Raw genomic sequence first — 20,995 nt, forward strand, 5'->3', positions numbered from 1 at the left:
GAATCATAGTAAACCTAGCTATGTTTATCTTTAAAGAAAGAGGCTGTGAATTGTCAGCAAGGTTTTCGCCCACCTCCCTTTTTTAAAGCAATTCAGTTTACTAACCTTGTACATATATTACTTTTTAAATAGGGAATTCTTACAGGGAGTGAGATTATGGATTAGTCTTTGTACCTTTGTGTTTTTAATAATTCTTATGTTACAGTTTTAAACTTTTATGATATATCCAATATTATAGTTCCAGTAATAATTTCAAAGAGATTTTCAGTATTTAAGAATGTGAATATGAAGTGAAGATAGGAAATCATCATATAATCTTTATTAGGAGTAAAATATGACTTTATGTATATATATGACTAGAAGAAAAATTAGGGATGTAACATCAAAATGTTAATAGCAGTTTTCTCTGGGTGATGGAATTTGAGGTGATTTTTTAAAAACAATTTTCTTTAATTTCTTGCAGACTATGAGAAGACAACGAAATGAAGTTGTAGTTGAATTAAGAAAGGTGAGTCTGATTAATATTGTGTACTTTCAAGTATAATTACAGCAGCCATATATAGAGAAATTAGCAAATGTATATGAATCTCAAGTGCTTAAATGAGCGTTTCTTTTTTCTTTGAAAATGGAGATATTGACTAAATTTGACAACTATTGGCAAGGTATATTTTGTCGAGTATCTAAAATAAAGGTAAACATATTATCTGACGGTTTTTTCTTCTGTAATTTTAAATGGTTTATATAAAGTGTATGTCATAGTTATACTAAATAGTTCTGCTATTTACAATAATTACTCCATAAAAGGAGCTTGGTATTTAAAAATTTCATCAACTTTTCAAGTATTAAAGTAGGTTAGTTGAGAATATATTTTAAAATTTGTCCTGAACATTTTAGTGAAATTCAAGTGACCCTTAATTTTTGTAAGACATTGTTAATTTTTGTCTGATTTTTGAACTGCCCAACTTTTGCTTTGACTTTGCTTTTAGGTGATAAAGAGCAGCTCCCAGATGATGTATAAAATGGTTCAGTACTTTTAAATAAATATGTATGTTTGGTCCTGGCTTAAACTCTACTCTTATTTTTTTTAATCAAATTAGTGTTTTTTTTGTTTTTGTTTTTAGTTTTTTTTTACATTGTTCACAGTTCATTAAAAATGTAGTGTTTGGAGTTTGGGGCTCAAATAGGTGTTGCTTACCTGTTTAATTCACAATTTGGTTTAATTGTCTGCATTTGCATTTTACTTTTAAAAGTCACTTTGTATTTTTTTGTAGGCACAGGATTGTCTAATTTTATGTGAAACTACTTAGCTTTTAAAAATTTAACTGAAGTTGTATTTTTTTTAAGAATAAAAGAGATGAACATCTCTTAAAGAGGAGGAATGTACCACATGAAGATATCTGTGAAGACTCTGACATAGATGGTGATTATAGAGTGGTAAGTTATTGTTATTCTGGTAATTTAAAAATTCTGTGATTTTTACATAAATACAGAATTACAAGGTGAATTTTTAACTTAATTTTCTCTAACTTTTTCCTAGCAAAATACCTCTCTAGAAGCTATAGTTCAAGTAAGTTGATTTCCCCTCCCCCACCCTCATTCATATTTCTTGTACTTGTCAACTAATTATTGTGTATCTGCATCAAAAATTGTTTGTTTTTTTTATAGAATGCTTCAAGTGATAACCAAGGAATTCAATTAAGTGCAGTTCAAGCTGCTAGGTAAGTTAAGGACATACTTAATGTTTGTAACAGGTTTGGATTTTTACTATATAGTAGTCCTGTTTCTTATATTAACTTTGATGACAAACAATAAAAAATAGTCATAGACCTAATGAATTTATTTTAAAAATTATTCTCTAAGATTATTCTCTAATTTAGAGTATTAAAATTAGCAAATTTCTAATTCACTAAGAACCAGAAACTTTAGTGTACATTTAAAACGTGCAAACACTGGAGAAAGGTTGATTTGACATGTTATTGCTATAGACTAATAGAAAAACATTATAAAACTTCATTCTTTAATGAATAATAGGTTTAATTTTATTAAAAGTCAGATTCTTCAGCTCCTGCTCGGGTAGCTGATTCTTCTCACAATTTTCATATTGCTCAAATGATAAGTTGAATTAAAGCTTTAAAAGACGCTTACTCCTTGGAAAGTTATGACCAACCTGGAGAGCGTATTGAAAAGCAGAGACATTACTTTGCCAACAAAGGTCCGTCTAGTTGAGGCTATGGTTTTTCCAGTGGTCATGTATGGGTGTGAAAGTTGGACTGTGAAGAAAGCTGAATGCCGAAGAATTGATGCTTTTGAACTGTGGTGTTGGAGAAGACTCTTGAGAGCTCCTTGGACTGCAAGGAGATCCAACCAGTCCATACTGAAGGAGATCAGTCCTGGGATTTCTTTGGAAGGACTGATGCGAAAGCTGAAACTCCAATACTTTGGCCACCTCATGTGAAGAGTTGACTCATTGGAAAAGACTCTGATGCTGGGAGGGATTGGGGGCAGGAGGAGAAGGGGACGACAGAGGATGAGATGGCTGGATGGCATCACCGACTCGATGGACATGAGTTTGAGTGAACTCCAGGAGTTGGTGATGGACAGGGAGGCCTGGTGTGCTGCATTTCATGGGATCACAAAAAGTCGGACACGACTGAGCGACTGAACTGAACTAAACAGCATGTACAGGCTGCAAGATGTTAAGATTTAGGACTACAGAAACTCCTACTTATCATTTTACATATTTCTGTTGTAAAACCTGTGCACTCATATTTCAAAGGAAAAGCCAGAGAAACTTAACTACTGAGACATTTGTATTAATAAATAGCTTGGGGAAGACATGGTTGTATCATAGTACAATATAGTGGTTTCTTTGTTTTTTTATATATGTAAGAATAATACTCTATGTTCTAATTATCAGTAGGAAAGAGACACTTAAGCAAGAAATTAACTTGTTATAAAATTTTAAAGTGGAAAAAGACTTCACACCTTCATATAATATCTTATCCAGTGCTTTTGAGTCCCTTTTATGTTTATTAGACTTTGCTACTTTTGTATGTTCACTGTAAATGGCCTAGAACTGATAAGGAAATTATAAGATTACAGTGTTGTCCTCTACAGGTTAAAGAACTTATTAGAAAGGTCTTTGTTAATATAGGAAGAAAGTCACAGAAATCTTCATATCTCAACAAATTAATGTTAATAGGAAGAATGATTAAGAAATTAATACATTATGCTCACCATTGTCAGTGTTAATTAAAATACTGAAGCAGCTCTTCTCAACATGAGTTCTGCAAGATAATGAAAGTACTAAGGCAGGGTATCTGAAAATACAGTGTGTGGATCCCTAGGAGATCCTGAGATATAATTCTAAAAAAGAATAAGACTTTATTTGCCATTTTTTAAAAATTGTGTTAGCATTCACATTGATGTTGCAAAATTGGCTGGGTAAATTACTGGCACCTTAGCACTAAACAGTGTCACCAAACTAATGATACATTGTATATATGGTATGTACCATTTTGCAATCAAAGAAAAAACATCATTTCTCTTTAAGAATGTCCTCAGTGAAGTCGTAAAAAAGTTTTCTTTTATCAAATTTGAAACAAAGACTGGCTTATTTCCTACTTTGTGTAAAGAATTGTGCCATATATTATGGAAAATACTGTGAGGAAGCATGTGGATTAATTGTTGCTCTGTAGGAAGTTTAGAAGCTAATCGGGAAGGCAAAACTATATAAAAAATAGTGATGCTTAACAGTAAGTATAGCTGTATGCCATGTAAATATTCTTGGAATTTAGAGAGAGCAGCTCAGACGGTCAAGAATCTGCCTGCAATGCAGGAGACCTGGCTGGAAAGATCCCCTGAAGGAGGGCACGGCAACCCACTCCAGTATTCTTGCCTGGAGCTCTCCCCATGGACAGAGGAGCCTGGTGGCCTACAGTCCATGGGGTTGTAAAGAGTCAGACACAACTGAGCAACTAAGCATACACACACAGGTTATATAGATAGAGCTTGAATAGACAGAAAAGAGAGCATTCCAAGTGTGGGAAATAGGATTTAAAGGGCCTGCAAATTAGATTGAAATGTTGGGACAGACAACTGATCCTTGAATTACAGAGAATTAGTTAGACAAATAAAATGGAGTCAGTTTGTGGAATGTTACAAAGCTCAGTCAAGGAGTTTACATTGATAGGATAGTAAATTAGCAGCTATCACTTGGTTTATATATGGGAATAACATTTCCTTTAGTTGTTGAGAATGTTGTTGAGCTTTTATGGTCTTTAATTTAGTGTATAGAGTAGGATAAAGAATTGGAAACTGGTATCAGCTATAAACTTGTACCAGCATCCTACACACTTTTGTCCTAACTTAAAAGAAGTGGTAAAGTGTTCATGTCTTTATGGTTGTTAGAACCATGTCTAATGGTTCATGTCTACCATTTTCCTAATTAGTAATAATTTCTGTGAATTTATAAATCTTTTTATAATAGAGAAAATTGCATTATATAAATTTAAAAAGTAACTTTCAAAAGAGTGTGGCAAATATTCAGGTTATTGTAATCAAACATGAATTTGAATTTAATTATGTTTCATTAAGTTTCATAAGGAGTATGTGTATCTCTTATAGGAAGCTTTTGTCCAGTGATCGAAATCCACCAATTGATGACTTAATAAAATCTGGAATATTGCCTATTTTAGTCCATTGCCTTGAAAGAGATGACAAGTAAGTACATTCTTTTAAGAAATAACTTAGGGTGTGTCCTTTGCAGAAGACAACATTTTCTTAGTAGTTAATTAGATCTTCAACGAGAAAAAAAAAAGGCTATAAGATGGAGTTGAAAAGCCAACGTGAAAAACAATATGATATGTTTACCCTAAGAGAAGGTAAAGATCAAAAGGGAACTTGCAAGTGAATTTAGTTAGCCTTTAAGCTTTGAAAATTAGTAAGATCTAGTTTATCCAGATAATTACTTGAGAAAGCTGTTTAGTTAGTAATGTGCAGGTATCTTAATAAAGAGTTCTTAATAAAAATAAGGACACGCTTTTTATACCAAAGAGATATTTTAAATGGTCCTTGGAAGTTAAAAAATACTGGGTATATAGATCTTTTACATCAAAATATTTAATACTTTTAAAATGCTGGAAGGGAGGAGTGGTTGGTAGATATTTTGGGCCAATGTAGAAATTCCTGCTGTTTAAAACAATTTGTTTTTTTTTTTTTTTTAGTCCTTCTTTACAGTTTGAAGCGGCATGGGCTTTGACAAACATTGCATCTGGAACCTCTGAACAAACTCAAGCAGTAGTTCAGTCTAGTAAGTTGGTTATTAAGAAACAAAATTGTAATTTTCCAAAAACAGGTTATTTAAAACACTTAGTGCTTTTTCTGAAAGAATAGAGCGATTAAATTATAAAATAATTACTTTGAATTCAGTAAGGCAGTTGAAATAAGCCAACTTAAGTATGTTACTTTGATCATCTTATCCCAGTGAGTGACATGTTCTATTTTATAAAGTAGCCCTTTGAGAGAATGGCTTGAATTTTTTTTTTCATTGTTATTATAGGATTGGTTGTTTATGTTCCAACAAATGTAGGTAGGAAATAATCACTGAGTTATGTTTTGTAACTTGAGATTTCCATGAGTATTATTTGATTCTGCTTCCCAGGTGGTGCTAGTGGTAAAGAACCCACCTACCAATGCAGGAAACAGTAGAGACACAGGTTTGATCCCTGAGTTGGGAAGATCCCCTGGAGAAGGGAATGACAACCCACTCCAATATTCTTGGCCGGAGAACTCAATGGACAGAGGAGCCTGATGGGCTATGGTCAGTAGGGTTGCAGATAGCTGGACACGAATGAAGTGACTTAGCACACACTAAACAAAGAAATTCATAAGTTTAAGAAGGTACTTTGAAAATCCCCTTCAAATACATAAGCAGTATTCTTGTCTAAAGGCTTCCCAGGTGGCTCAGTGGTAAAGAATCCACCTGCCAATGCAGGAGACGCAGGTTCAATCCCTGGGTTGGGAAGATCCCTTGGAAAAGGAAATGGCAACCCACTCCTGTATTCTTGGCTGGAGAATTCTATGAACAGAGGAGCCTGGCAGGCTACAGTCCATAGGGTCACACAGAGTCAGACACAACTGAATGACTAACACACACACCTAAGTATACCTGACTGATCTCTATGTACTTAAAAGTAGCATTTTTCAAAGCCATATCAGAAGGAAAAGAAATGGAAGAATCATGTATTCAGTGCAGTGTTATTCTGTTAAATGTCTCTCTGTATTTCCTTGTTGTTAAGCAACAGAAGCATTTTCTGATTCAAAATGTCTCATGTGGCCAGGTTAAAGACCCGTGTGATATACTATTTTACATTTCTATATTCAAAAGTTATTTTAATTATTGGAGAGTTTTTTTTCAAATTTGAAGATAATACTTACTCTATAAGGAATTCATTTTTTTAATTTAAATCCAGGTTTAATTATAAATAAAGTTTTATCCACTTAATTTGATATTTGTCTATATGTTGAAGCTGTCATTTTGATGGTGGCAGTTTTGTCTGCTACTCAGAAATTTTGTACTACTGTTATTCTAATGAAAATCATTTAATGAGAATATATTTTATATATATATATTTTTGATAGATTCATTTCTTTTGGAATTTCAGCAAAGAAGTTCAGTTTTCAGTTTACAGTATTGTCAACTTTTTTTTTTTTTCAATTTTTTAAAAATCTAATTGATATATAATAATATCTTCAGACTTAAATGATAGCATGTGTTTTCTTCCTTCAGATGCTGTGCCACTTTTCCTGAGGCTTCTCCATTCACCCCATCAGAATGTCTGTGAGCAAGCAGTGTGGGCCCTGGGAAATATCATAGGTTTGTCTAAAACTCGTAATTCTAGTCCAGCAATTGTTGTGATCATGTACTGTGTAGTACAAATGCCTACTAGGAGTTGAAAAGGAAAAGCAGCTTGCCATTTTCAGTTCTAGTTTTTATGAACTATTTTACAGAAATTATAGCTGTTTAAGTGTAAACACATAGTAAACAGAAGGAACATTTTGTTGCTTATGCCATTATATCTCTTTGTATATAGTCAGCTCTTAGTTATTTGAATAATTACAAAATATGTATATGATTTAGGTATTTTCCTCATCCTCCTTCATTACGGTGAGGTCCATTTTATTCCTCAACTCTCTTAACTGTCCTAGGAAATATTAAGAAAAAAGGAGGTGGTAAAACTTACACCAAACTTTTTCTCTACAATAGCAGTTCTGAGAGGAATCTTAAGTTGAAAATTTTTATATCTCTTATAGATTTTAGTACAGTAAAATATAGTAATGTTGTCCACTATTATCATGAAGTCATCATCATACAGGTGTCTATATGACTGTCATATAGACAGTCTTGTTAAATGTTGACCACCGTGATTACCATACCTTTCTGGTTTTCTCTGATAAATAATTGCAAGAAGAATAATTAAAGACAGCTCCAGTATTTCAGGAATTTGTTTTTTAACTACAACATTAAGTTTACACAAACTCAAAAATTCACAAAGCTGGAGAATAGAAAAAATCTGGGGTCTGAACTGTATTGTGTACCATTATATTAAAAGTTATTTTTGCCACAGATTTTTTTTTTTGCATGGAAGTAATCAGCCTTGCTCTGATAAAGCTCTTCTTTATTACCCTTCTGGGGGCCAAGATGGAAGGTGAAGTATGGTTAGTGCCCCACAGTTGTGAGTTTTCAAATGGGCAGATTTCCCTATAAACTGTTCTTGGCATACAATATATTGCTGTTAGGAATGCTATCGTTTGTATATCCAGAGTCCCTTACTTTATATCAAATTTTAGATTTATAGCTTATAATACCGCATCTTGATCTCTGATTTTTAATTCCAGTGACATTATAGAATAAATGGATACAAAAAGAACAAACATTTCATCTTCAAATACTGTAGACATAGTTTACATAGTTTAAATGTATAATTTATAGTTAATATACTTTCTGTGCTTTGACGTCAGGTCATCAGTATAAATTCTAGATATTTTTCTCTGTAATGGTATTCCCATATTTCTTTTTATAACATGAAGGTTTTTTAGAGTACCATTGAGAGAGAAGACAAAAAGCAACAATTCTCTGTTCACAAAGTATTTGAAAACCTTATTTAGGCTTCTGGCATTTAGATGCCATAAAAACATTTTATAGGTGAGCAGCATATAAACCTGAATACATGAATAATGTACAAAGGAAGTCTTAGTACCTTATGTTACATCTCTTGGCTCAAAGACCTAAAATGTGAGCTAGGTTATTATTGTCTAAAACTGCTGCATATATCAAAATATATGGTTCAAGTACAATAAGCAGCATATTGAACCCAGTGCTTTATGTTTTCTGAATTACTTATTGTATTAATAAATCTTCCTTCCTACAGGTGATGGGCCACAGTGTAGAGATTATGTCATAAGTCTTGGAGTTGTGAAACCTTTACTTTCCTTCATAAGTCCATCTATTCCTATAACATTCTTAAGAAATGTTACTTGGGTTATGGTCAACCTATGTCGCCACAAAGACCCACCACCCCCAATGGAAACCATTCAGGAGGTAACAAGTGTTTTTTGTTTTTTTAAAAAAACTAGATATTATTATGTGTATATTTTTATCTATGTATATTTTAAAATCTATATATTTCTCCCTCTTTAGATTCTTCCAGCTCTTTGTGTTTTAATTCATCACACAGACGTAAATGTGAGTAAATGCTTTCCATCATATATTTTTATGTGTATATATATTTAAGGCTTCACCCAGTTCAAGAGCTGTTATACATAGTTTGGTATTTTTGTATTTACTCTGTGTTTACCCATATCACAAAATGTAAATTTCACGTGAAATCAAGCCTGTTATTTTGGTCTGGGCAGTAATGTGTGTGCATATATTATGTATTTATTTTGCAAAAACTGACATTAGAAGTTGTTAAAGTTGCCAGTTAGTAAGCTCTCACTAAGATTATATCTTTGACTGTTCATAATCTTTTTATGAAAGCTCATTTTGACAGCTGGCCAGTGAGAGAACACATACACCTAGTGGTATTATTTTTTTAAAGGTTAAAAAAAAGTATGTGTGCCTTTATGCATGCATTTGTATTCATATACCATTCTTACACCAAACCATAAACAGCAGTTGCTCTTTAATTTCATTATTACTCTGTTAATTCATTTATAGTGACTTTGCTAATGGCCTCACTTGGTATAAAGATAATTCTTGAGTATCCAAACAACAGGGGAAAAAAATCAGTGCAAACTCGATTTTAAACATAATAAATATATCCTACTCATTCTTTCTAACACAGCAAAGGAAAAAGCAACTCAGGAAGAAAGAATGAGTAGGAAACAGATCTAACTGCTTATAAAGTCAGTCTAGCCTTCCTGTGTTAGAGGAGCTAGAAATGTTATGGGTAAAAGGAAATCACATGAACAAAATGCATAGCAACCATCAGAAATGTGTAGTTTTTAAAAACACAGTTTGTATGATCAGTGTGTGACAAACTGCTTCATTTCTTCATTTTCTTAGGTAGTAATACCTTTTTACCAAGATCTCTCTAAAGATATGGAACAACTTAAACTTCAAATTATACTACATTAAGTTAGAATTATATTATGTGTTTGACATTCATAGAGGAACATGATCTTTGCTCTAAAGATATTTTTAATAGCTCCAAATAGTCTAAGCTCTTTAAAAGCAAACAGAAAACACAAATGTAAGCAAATTTTGGTTTTGGCTTCTTATAGTCAAATTTTTCATATTTTATTTTAAAAGATTTCCAAGAAAGATTAATCTCAAAGTTTATAAGTCTACTGGAAAAACCAGACATCTTGGTTGACCTTATTTTCAGAGCTGTGTTGTGTTCTTTCCACTTGTTTACCCCAATCCATTTGAGATTGTAACTCCATTTTTCTTACTCTTGATGTTATCTTGAATTTCCCAAACCAGTTTGCATTGTTCTTTTTTTACTAGCATTAGTAATATTGTTTGCTAAATAATAATGTTTACTAAAAATAAAATCTTCTTGGGTTAACACTTAGGAGCAAGTTCTTAAATCAGGCCATCAAAGAAGTAAAAATAACTAAAATAACGAAACTGTTTCCACAAACCATAAGTGAAATGTTGAAATTACACGAGAGTTGTAATTAGTAAACTTATCCATAGATTTGACTTTGCTGACACAAAAAGTGCATATGAAGTTACTTTTGTGAGTTGAAATTTAGTTGTCTCACTTGTTTTGATACTTCCTTATGTGTGTGAATTTTTTCATTCAATGTCTCCTTTTTACATTAAAAAATATCCATAGTGCTTTCTTGAATTTCTGAAAGGAAAAATGACAAAGTGCTGTTTTCTTCTGGGGGCTTCTTGGATGTTATAAATATACCATTGATTTAGAACGTAAAGATTCATAGAGTTCATATTCTAGAAAGACTTTGAAAGTAAAGTTTCAGACATAATTATTTATTACTGTGTCTTTGTCAATAATTGCATTATTTAGCAGCTTAACAGTTGTTTTTCATACTTTGTTTTGCCATAACTTCTAATTAGGACTTAACATACAAAGATGAAACACAGTGGCCTGTTGTACTTTGAAATATAATCATAATAAGTTAATTACATGAGCTTTTTTAAAAAAGTAGTTTTGGCAGCTGATGTAAATTATAGTTTGGTTGGTTGGTTCATTGTTTTGTTTTTTTAAACTAGAACATGTTTTTTTATTATAGATCTCACAGGCTGACCTGTGGTTACTCTTAATGTCTTTATCTGTAGCTGTGGGAGACTTCTGGGAAATTGTCTCTGGTTTTACAAAGCAAAGCAAACTGGTTGGAAAAGATGAAAGTACTATAACCCTAATACTGGAGTGTTGGCTTTAGACCAACCAACATGGTACTGATGTGAGAACACCTTGAGTATATTCACCTACCCCAGATATTTTTAATGTGGATACATATACATATAATGTTGGATACATATACTCTTTCCAACTGTATGCATTTATCACAATGTCCTTGGGCCTATTATCCCTCCATCTGAGCATTTGGGAAAGAGAATGTCTTTTTCTCATATTTTATGTGCTACATAGTATATTTGTATCTTTGTGATTGAGGAGTGGCTATCAATCTGTGATTGGGATCATAATTAACCTAAATATCCTAACTATGACGGGAACATGAACATACTTGATATAGACATTCATAGTTGACGGTGCTTAGTATAACAGAGAAGACTAACATTCCAGTGATTTTAAGTGAGAGCAAACAAGAAAGAAGATGGTAGAACAATCAGAGGTTAGTCCATATGGTTAAAATTTTTTGAAATGAGAAAATATTCAAGGATTATTTGAATTGTTTTTATTCATTAGATATTGGTAGATACAGTCTGGGCCCTCTCTTACCTTACTGATGCTGGCAATGAACAGATACAGATGGTAATAGACTCTGGAATAGTCCCTCATTTGGTTCCTCTTCTCAGCCACCAGGAAGTTAAAGTGCAGGTGAGTTTTTTATTAATAACATGCTACTATCTGCTTTAAACATGACATTTGAATATGGATAATATCAATAGTTTAAAGTATTTTTTAGTCTAATAATAATATATCTGTGATGGAAAAGAGTGAATTATTATATCCCCATTTTAAAGAAGGAGAAAATGAGGTATGATTACTACAAGAATATCCCTTTTCCTTCAGAAAAAAAAGCCAAGTTGACTTCTTTGTAAATTACTGATCTCTAACGTAGAGCAGGGCAGTTCTTAAAGCAATTTGGGTAGCATCTGAAACAAGTATTGATGGTTTTATTTTTCCTACTTTCCCTGTTTTTCTTCTTTTACTCTCCTACTCTTTTTTCCCCCTACAGCTGTCCTTTTTTACTCTTCTTCACTGCACCTGGCAAGTTTAGTTAATGCTCAGCATCACTGGCACTGTGATAAAGGCTCTGTACTGAAATGTGCTGCTTAGGGGCTTCCTAACTTGTATTCTTCCAGTTACGTAAAATCATTTTCTTTGATTTTTGTTTTATTGTATTATTTTAAAATCCTTCCTTAGAAATATCCCAAATAACCTGTATCTAGAAAAAGCTAATAAAGAGAAGGTGAGACGTTCACACAGTTATAAGCAATAACTGTCAAACAACAGTGGTAAAGGGAGGTGCAGCAAGCTCTCCCTGTCCTTCGGAGGTAAATAGCGTGCTTTAATCGTAGAATGACAAAGAACCTATAAACTACAATAATAGCATAAGGAAAACTGTTAATCAGATTCACTTTATCAACCTTGGCCAGATGATAAAATCAGGTGTGTGAAGCTTAAAGAAAAAAATTGGTTTCCCTTGCCCAACTTTTAGAATTCGTTTCAATAAATCTGCTGTATTTCCTTGAAATCTGGGCTTTAAAAGGTGTTTAGGTTATTCATATGCTATCAAAATGAAAACCCATCTCTAAAATTTAAAGCACTTTAAAGAAAAGAAGGAACACTTAGCTAAATTCACAAATAATTGATTAATAGAATACTTTGTCATTTAGGGGTATTTGTAGTCTATTTTAAATATTCCTACTAAATTCTTATCATAAAGTTTGCATTTCTTAAGTGTGGTATTTATGTCTTGGTATAGGTTTTTGGTTTGCATTTTGTTTTTTTCTGAATGCATCTTCACTTTTAATACTGGACTTTGAGAAAATAGTGCTTAGACTTTTACTTTAGCCAGCTCTCAGAGAAAGTTAATGTTCTATACCTTACCTGATTACTAATATAAATTTTATAAAACTTTTTTAACTTTTCATGCCATAAATTTGACATGTAGAAAGAATAATGTAATGAACTATGTAGGTTTCCTGTATATTTCTACTTCCCCTCCAGATTACTTTGACACAAATCCCAGATATTGTATAATTTCTTCCAGCTTGCATCTGTAAGAAGTAAGCCTATTTTTTAACATTCACAGTACTGTTAGAGCACTTTAGAAATAATCATTCAAATCCAATCAGTATCTGAATTTTACTTTTTGCCTCTCTTTTTTTCACAACTTGACCAAATCAGTAGGTCTTCAAACAAGGTCAGCACATTACATTTAGTAGCCATGCCCTTATGTTTCTGTTACTCTTCCTTTATTCTTTCCCTTATTAAATTTATTTGTTGAAGAAACTGCTGCTAAGCTGCTAAGTCACGTCAGTCGTGTCCAACTCTGTGCGACCCCATAGATGGCAGCCCACCAGGCTCCCCCGTCCCTGGGATTCTCCAGGCAAGAACACTGGAGTGGGTGGCCATTTCCTTCTCCAATGCATGAAAGTGAAAAGTCAAAGTGAAGTCGCTCAGTCGCGTTCAACTCTTCGCGACCCCATGGACTGCAGCCTACCAGGCAGGCTCCTCCGTCCACGGGATTTTCCAGGCAAGAGTACTGGAGTGAGTCGCCAGTGCCTTCTCCAGTTGAAGAAACTGGCTCACTACAAAATATTGTTGAAAGAAATTAAATAAGACCTAAATAAGTAGAAAGATACCTATGTTTGTGGATTGAAAGATTCAGTATTAGGGTGGTAATGGTCCCCCAAATTCTCTACAGATTAAATGCAGTTCTTGTTAAAATCGATATTGAAAATACAGTGGACCCAGAAATAGCCAAAACAGTCTTGAAAAAGGAGTCAACTTTGGGGACTTCTCACTTAAAACCTGACTACAAAGCTAGAGAAAACAAAATTGTGATTCTAGTATAAGGATAGACATACAGATCAATGAAATAGAATCAAGAGTCCAGAAAGAAACTCATATATTTGTGATCAATTGATTTTCGACAAAGGTGCCAAGAAAATTCAGTGAGCAAAAACAGTCTTTTCAACAAGTGGTTCTGAGGCTACTGGATATCCATATATATAAAGGAATGAAGTTGGATCCCTATTTCACACTATATTTTTAAAAAATAAACTCAAAAATGAATCACAGCTATTATTAAATGAAAACAGATATTATGAAACATCTGGAAATATAAACCTCTTACAAGGCATAAATCTTCATAACCTTGAATTAGGCAGTGGTTTCTTAGATTTGACACTGTTAGAAGCCAAAGAAAAAATGCCCGCACCCCCCAAAGAAAATTAGACTTCCAAAATTTAAAACTTCTAAAGAGACCATCAAGAAAGGGAAGAGACAACCCACACAATGAAAGGGGATAGTCACAGATCATATATGAAATAGGATTTGTGTCTAGAATACATAAAAACTCTTAAAACTCAACAAAAAATGACAACCCAATTCTAAATGGTTTTTAAAAAGTAATGTTTTCCAAAGAAGACATACAGATGGTCAGTAAGCACATAAGATGTTCAACATCATTAGTCACTAAGGTAATGTAAATCAAAGCCACAGTGAAGTACCACTTATACGCACCAGGATTGCTATAATCCAAAAGACAGTAACGTGTTGGCAAGAATGTAAAGAAAATATGATCCTTGTACATTACTGATAAGAATGTAAAATGGTATAGCCTCTTTGGAATGTAATTTGACAGTACCTGGAAAAGTTAGACAGTTATTTATGTGACCCAGAAATTCCACACCCAGGTGTATGCCCAAGAAAACTAAAAACATGTGTTCACACAAAACTTCTGTATTATCTTATTTTCTTTATGGTCATAATTATTATCTAAAGTTATCCTTCATACTTACTTGTTTATTGACTGTTTCCTCTTACAGTAACAGAGGCTCCCTAAGAACTGAGGTTGTATCTGACCTATTCACTCCTCTGTTTCTAAATCAGTGTCTGATACAACTTACTCAAAAATATAGATTGCCATGAATGAATGAAGATATTTCTCATAGCCTGCCTAATACACCTTTGTGTATAATGAGTGATTCCTGTAGAACAACATCATCTTATTAAATATTTTTATGTTTCAGACAGCAGCACTTCGAGCTGTAGGCAATATTGTTACTGGAACTGATGAGCAAACACAAGTAGTTTTAAACTGTGATGCTCTTTCACACTTCCCTGCACTTCTGACACATCCCAAAGAGAAAATTAATAAAGTAAGTATTTTTAAATACTGTTTAATAAATAGCATGTGAAGAAGTCATTTTCATATGAAATTAGGTGGTTGAGTATCTTTAATATTTATTGTTAATATAAGCTGTCATTTAGACATTATGAGAAACTAAGATATTTTACTCTTTATGATATGGACTGGTACATGGTTTTCCATTTTCACAATAAACCAGTTGCAAACAGTGCAAACTTGGCTCTCCTGGAAATGATGAAATAGAGATAATTGGGTGTTAAATGTTGTATGGTTAGAAAATTTTAATATCTAAGTAATCTTAAGTTTAATATTTTTTAACTATCTGATAGTGTGTGTATGTGCGTGTGCATGTGTGTGTGCTTGTGGAGGCTATGAAAAGGGGGCACTGACTGGTGATGCTGATACTGGAGTGCATCTGAGGCTGTTGTAGAAGTGCATGGGTTGTTGATTACAACATTGCCTATGATTATAGCCCAGGAGCAGCTCACCTAAGTAGCCTAGCACCCTAAAATCTCTGACAGGTTCACTGAACGTGATCCTGTGATCTGATCCAGAAGAGCCTTCTGCACATTAGGAGTAAAATTTGTTTACTAGTATTTTAAAAGAGAGAAAATGTTTCCTTTAGTAAATTGATATGTTTAATAGATTTATTAAGTTTATAAATTATAGTAATATCCTACATAAGACACTAGGCAGATATTTTGTCTCATTTCTTTTTTTTTTTTTTTTTTTGTTTCATTTCTTTCTGTGTTTTCAAGTGGCTTTTATTTTCTATGGGGAAAAGCAATTTGTAATCCTCTTGGTAGCAGTAGCACCATTGTGGTATAAAGGGTAGCATAAAAAGATCATTGAGGTAGATCAGTAAAGCCATTGAACATCTGATTCTTTTTTATCTTTGAGAGAGATGGTGCAGTGAATGAATATTACAAATAAGTATACAAAAACAATCCATTGTTTCATTTTTGTGTGTTTTCATCATCATGAATAATTGAGATACTCATCTATTTTGGCTAGGTCTCTTAATCAGAATAGAAGAGGGAATAAATAAAATTTGTGTTTGTATTCAGTTCAATTCAGTCGCTCAGCCGTGTCTGACTCTTTACGACCCCATGAACTGTAGCATGCCAGGCCACCCTGTCCATCATCAACTCCTGGAGTCTACTCAAACTCATGTCCATTGAGTCGGTGATGCCATCCATCCATCTCATCGTCTGTCATCCCCTTCTTCTCCTGCCTTCAATCCAGCATCAGGGTCTTTTCAAATGAGTCAGTTCTTTGCATCAGGTGGCCAGAGTATTGAAGTTCCAGCTTCAGCATCAGTCCTTCCAATGAATATTCAGGATTGATTTCCTTTAGGATGAACTGATTGGATCTCCTTGCAGTCCAAGGGACTCTCAAGAATCTTCTCCAACACCACAGTTCAAAAGTATCAGTTCTTCAGCGCTCAGCTTTCTTTATAGTCCAACTCTCACATCCATACATGACTACTGCAAAAACCATAGCTTTGACTAGACAGACCTTTGTCAGCAAAGTAATGTCTCTGATTTTTAATATGCTGTCTAGGTTGGTCATAGCTTTTCTTCCAAGGAGCAAGTGTCTTTTAATTTCATGGCTGCATTCACCACCTGCAGTGATTTTAGAGCCCCAAAAAATGAAGTCTGTCACTGTTTCCACTGTTTCCCCAGCTATTTGCCATGAAGTGAAGGGACCAGATGCCATGATCTTAGTTTTTTGAATGAGTTTTAAGCCAACTTTTTCACTCTCTTTCACTTTCATCAAGAGGCTCTTTAGTTCTTCTTCACTTTCTGTCTTAAGGGTGGTGTCATCTGCATATCTGAGGTTATTGATATTTCTCCCATCAATATTGATTTCCAGCTTGTGCTTCATCCAGTCCAGCATTTCTCATGATGTACTCTGCATATAAGTTAAATAAGCAGGGTGACAATATTCAGCCTTGACATACTCCTTTCCCGATTTGGAACCAATCTTGTTCCATGTCCAGTTCTAACTGTTGCTTCTTGACCTGCATACAGATTCCTCAGGAGGCAGGTCAGGTGGTCTGGTATTCCCATCTCTTTCAGAATTTTCCAGTTTGTTTTGATCCACACAGTCAATGGAGAAGGCAATGGCACCCCACTCCAGTACTCCTGCCTGGAAAGTCCCATGGACAGAGGAGCCTGGTAGGCTGCAGTCCATGGGGTCCCTAAGAGTCGGACACGACTGAGCGACTTCACTTTCACTTTTCACTTTCATGCATTGGAGAAGGAAATGGCAACCCGCTCCAGTGTTCTTGCCTGGAGAATCCCAGGGACTGGGGAGCCTAGTGGACTGCCGTCTGTGGGGTCGCACAGAGTCAGACACGACTGAAGCAGCTTAGCAGCAGCAGCAGCACACAGTCAAAGGCTTCGGCATAGTCAATAAAGCAGAAATAGATGTTTTTTTCTGGAACTCTCTTGCTTTTTTGATGATCTGGCATATGTTGGCAATTTGATCTCTGGTTCCTCTGCCTTTTCTAAAACCAGCTTGAACATCCGGAAGTTCACGGTTCACGTACTGCTGAATCCTGGCTTGGAGAATTTAGAGCATTACTTTACTAGCATGTGAGATGAGTGCAATTGTGCAGTAGTTTGAGCATTCTTTGGCATTGCCTTTCTTTGGGATTGTATTGAAAACTGACCTTTTCCAGTCCTGTGGCTGCTGCTGAATTTTCCAAATTTGCTGGCATACTGAGTGCAGCACTTTCACAGCATCATCTTTTAGGATTTGAAATAGCTCAAATGGAATTCCATCACCTCTGCTGGGTTGTTACAGTTCATCAATTTCTTAGTATTTGTTCAGCCAAGCTTCTTTATAGTCTTAGTGCTTGGAACATTTTCAAGAAGTTTTCACAAGGTTAGTTTATTTCATTAGCAATTTGTCCAAGGAAAAATACAGAAAAGGGGACAGGGAAATACAGATTCTGAAATTTTTTATTATGAAACTCATTCCATAGTAAAAATCATTTGGTCATGGTAGTGAATACTTTTTCCTAGTTCAGCTGCAGATTTTATTTTTCAGTAAGAAATATTAAAGGAGTTTTTTTCTACAGGAAGCAGTGTGGTTCCTCTCTAACATCACTGCAGGAAATCAGCAGCAGGTTCAGGCAGTAATTGATGCCAATCTTGTACCAATGATAATACACCTTTTGGATAAGGTAAGAAAGTCATCTTGTTAGTATCTGTGTAAGAGGAGAAGAACTTAATATAACTAATTATGTGTATATATATTTTTGTTTAATTAGAATTGATACAGTGGCATGAGTAGTACAGTAAAGTAGTATTAATATTAAAACTTTCAAGCAATTTTTATATACATGAAACATTTCTTTTTAGAAACCACTGGCCCTTTTTCTTATCATTCTTTTATCAAAATTACCATTATCTTAGAATTTATTAAAAATCATATATGCTTGAATATTGTTCCATGCACTTTACATATATTACCTTATTTAATACTGTAACTCTATAAGGTCAAGAATTATTCCCATTTGACAGATGAATAAACTGTAGTATAGACAAATAAACTGCCCAAGATCAAACAGCAAGTAATTGTGCTATTTAGTCATATGCCATGTCATCGCATGCTTACATTAACTTTTGGGAAGGACACAATTTAAAATGTCACAATCAAAAAATAAAATGTCACAATCACAGCATGCGGGTTTTTTCCTGAACACTGATCTGTTCATTAAAGAGAAGTTATCTCTATCCTCTTTTCCTCCATGTTTCTTACAAACTGCTAGATTGGGTTCAGTTTTTAGGGAAAAATATTTAATGCTCTAATGATTCACATGGGGAGATACATTCTGTTTATCCTACATTTAGTGATAATTTAGATTGATAAGTGAGCTCAGGTTTTACCAGACTGTTCCACCCATTACTATAATGTTATTCATCATTCTTTCACATAGTGGTTTTTAAGCAGTCATGATGAACAGTACCTAGATCTCTTATTTTACTAGGAACTGCAAAATGATGACTTTGTAATTGTGTCATTCTTTATGTATTAGGCGTGATTCTTCAGTAAAGAAGATTAAAGAGAATTTCCTTATCAGCTGTTTGTTTACTCTTAAATATATTTCATATATTAAAAGCAAGATAAATGTTTGATTCCTGCTTATTATCATTCAGTTTTTAGAATGACATGGTTCCCTAAAAACCTCAAAAGGAGACTAGTGCAAAGTTTTCAGTGTCATTAGGAAATTATGGATTTACATATATCTATTTTAATTATAAGTTTCAGTCCTTTGTAGTTATTCTTTCTGACACTCAGGTTCTCCCTGACCAATGGGAATCTCTTTTAAGTTTGGTGCCTGTCTTTTTAACATCACCCGAGTATTTGTTGAGAGCTTCCTACCTTTTGGATATGACATGATTCCTGGGCGCTTTTTTTTTTGATATATTTTCTGACCTAGACCTAGAATTAACTATTTTCAGGGTGTCTTGCTTCCTTTTTGTAGCAAGTGGTATTTAAAGGTCATAGTTCAGCTACTAAGGATGATCATTGCTACAAGATTGTCATGATATCTATCTAGGCTTGAATGAATAAAATAGGAAGTAAATTTTTTTTTTTTTTTTTTAAGAAAATGAAAGATATACATATTGTAATTTTTGTAAACATGAGAATTCATAAAAACAAATTGTAAATGAAAGAAAGCTATCAGATATCACTAAGATAACTTTTTTATTTTCACTTCTTTGATTTTGTATTTGTATCTCGTCTATGGTGGAAATCTTTCTGTAGACACAGTTACTTGACATATATTGAGGTATATAATATAAAATCTGTCAAAATAACAAGACCACATTGATGCTAATAACATAACTACTCCACTTTTGGGATTTCCTTGAGGATTTTTTTTCTTCAGGATATATTCCATCAATGATGTACTTAAAAATAATGTCACTTGAAATAATTTCTATATGTGTAGTTAAGCCACCAGCTTCATATACAGTTTTTTGTTTCTGTGTTTTCTTTTATTTGGGGGAATTGCTTCAGTTTGGGGGTTTTATTTTTCTTTATTTTTGCACATGCCAAGAGGCTTATGGTTTTTTAGTTCCCCAGTCAGACCCTCAGTAGTAAGAGTGTGGAGACCTAACCATTGGACTGCTAAAAAATTCCCTTATTTATTTTGTTTTTGGTAATGTAAAGCATTTATAGTTTCCAAGTGGAAAATAAGTACCTTGTTTTCAAGGTAATACACAAAGGTCTAACTTCTGTTTCTGTCTATTCTTCCCTACTCTTTCCCTTAATTTTTGGGTTATTCTAATATTGTTTCTTCTTTAAATATAAGCAAATGTCTATGTAAGGTTTTTTCCACGTGCCAGGTTACATTTAGGATCACTGGATCCACAAATAGACATAGATATAAATTTGCTATATAATACCCATTTATTGCAAGTAAGGTTGAGTACTGTTTTACACTCCTACCAGTCTTACTGACAGATCCTTGGATTTTCTCAATCTGATAAGTAAAAGTAGATATCCTACTGCAGCTTTTTTTTTTGAAGTATGGTTGATTTACAGTGTTTAGTATTAATCCATTGCGGTTTTTTAAATTTTCTTGGTTAACTCTCAAAGGTGAGATTATTAAATATATGACTTTTTAAATGATTTTTAAATTTATTTTTTAATTTGTATGAGAGTAACCTTTATAAGAGTAGTCTTTGTCAGTCTCATTAATCATGGATATTTTTATTTTTAAAATTATGTGTTTAAAAAGATACTTTATTTCACCTTGACATTTCTTTGACTAAAGTAAAATTGTAACTTCCTTATTTTTTTTAACTGATTTTCCTGTATTTTATCATTGACTTCATTTGATATTATGAACAGCAATATCAAGTCAGTTTGTTGTTGGGAAAGTTCACAAAATAGAATCTCCATTTGTTTACGGTAAATTGGGTTCAAAGCCTTA

The 20,995-nt window shown here is 33.6% G+C and overlaps 1 protein-coding gene and 1 non-coding gene across 2 annotated transcripts in view; both read left to right on the top strand.

The window, feature by feature from the left end:
* The window catches only part of KPNA4 (karyopherin subunit alpha 4), a 62,055-nt gene that overhangs the window by 30,149 nt on the left and 10,911 nt on the right, over window positions 1-20,995 (top strand). Inside the window, exons 2-13 of the mRNA XM_025289002.3 lie at window positions 464-508; window positions 1,345-1,434; window positions 1,538-1,567; window positions 1,666-1,718; window positions 4,627-4,722; window positions 5,226-5,311; window positions 6,791-6,877; window positions 8,433-8,602; window positions 8,702-8,746; window positions 11,403-11,534; window positions 14,921-15,049; window positions 18,128-18,232. Of these exons, the coding sequence (XP_025144787.1) occupies window positions 464-508; window positions 1,345-1,434; window positions 1,538-1,567; window positions 1,666-1,718; window positions 4,627-4,722; window positions 5,226-5,311; window positions 6,791-6,877; window positions 8,433-8,602; window positions 8,702-8,746; window positions 11,403-11,534; window positions 14,921-15,049; window positions 18,128-18,232 (1,068 nt within the window). The remainder of the gene's footprint in view (window positions 1-463; window positions 509-1,344; window positions 1,435-1,537; window positions 1,568-1,665; window positions 1,719-4,626; window positions 4,723-5,225; window positions 5,312-6,790; window positions 6,878-8,432; window positions 8,603-8,701; window positions 8,747-11,402; window positions 11,535-14,920; window positions 15,050-18,127; window positions 18,233-20,995) is intronic.
* On the top strand, window positions 15,266-15,593 carry LOC112587494. Its single transcript, XR_003112008.1, has one exon. It is a non-coding gene; the product is annotated as a small Cajal body-specific RNA 7 (non-coding RNA).

This window comes from Bubalus bubalis, chromosome 1, assembly GCF_019923935.1.
Source record: "Bubalus bubalis isolate 160015118507 breed Murrah chromosome 1, NDDB_SH_1, whole genome shotgun sequence".
NCBI classification, from domain to species: Eukaryota; Metazoa; Chordata; class Mammalia; order Artiodactyla; family Bovidae; genus Bubalus; species Bubalus bubalis.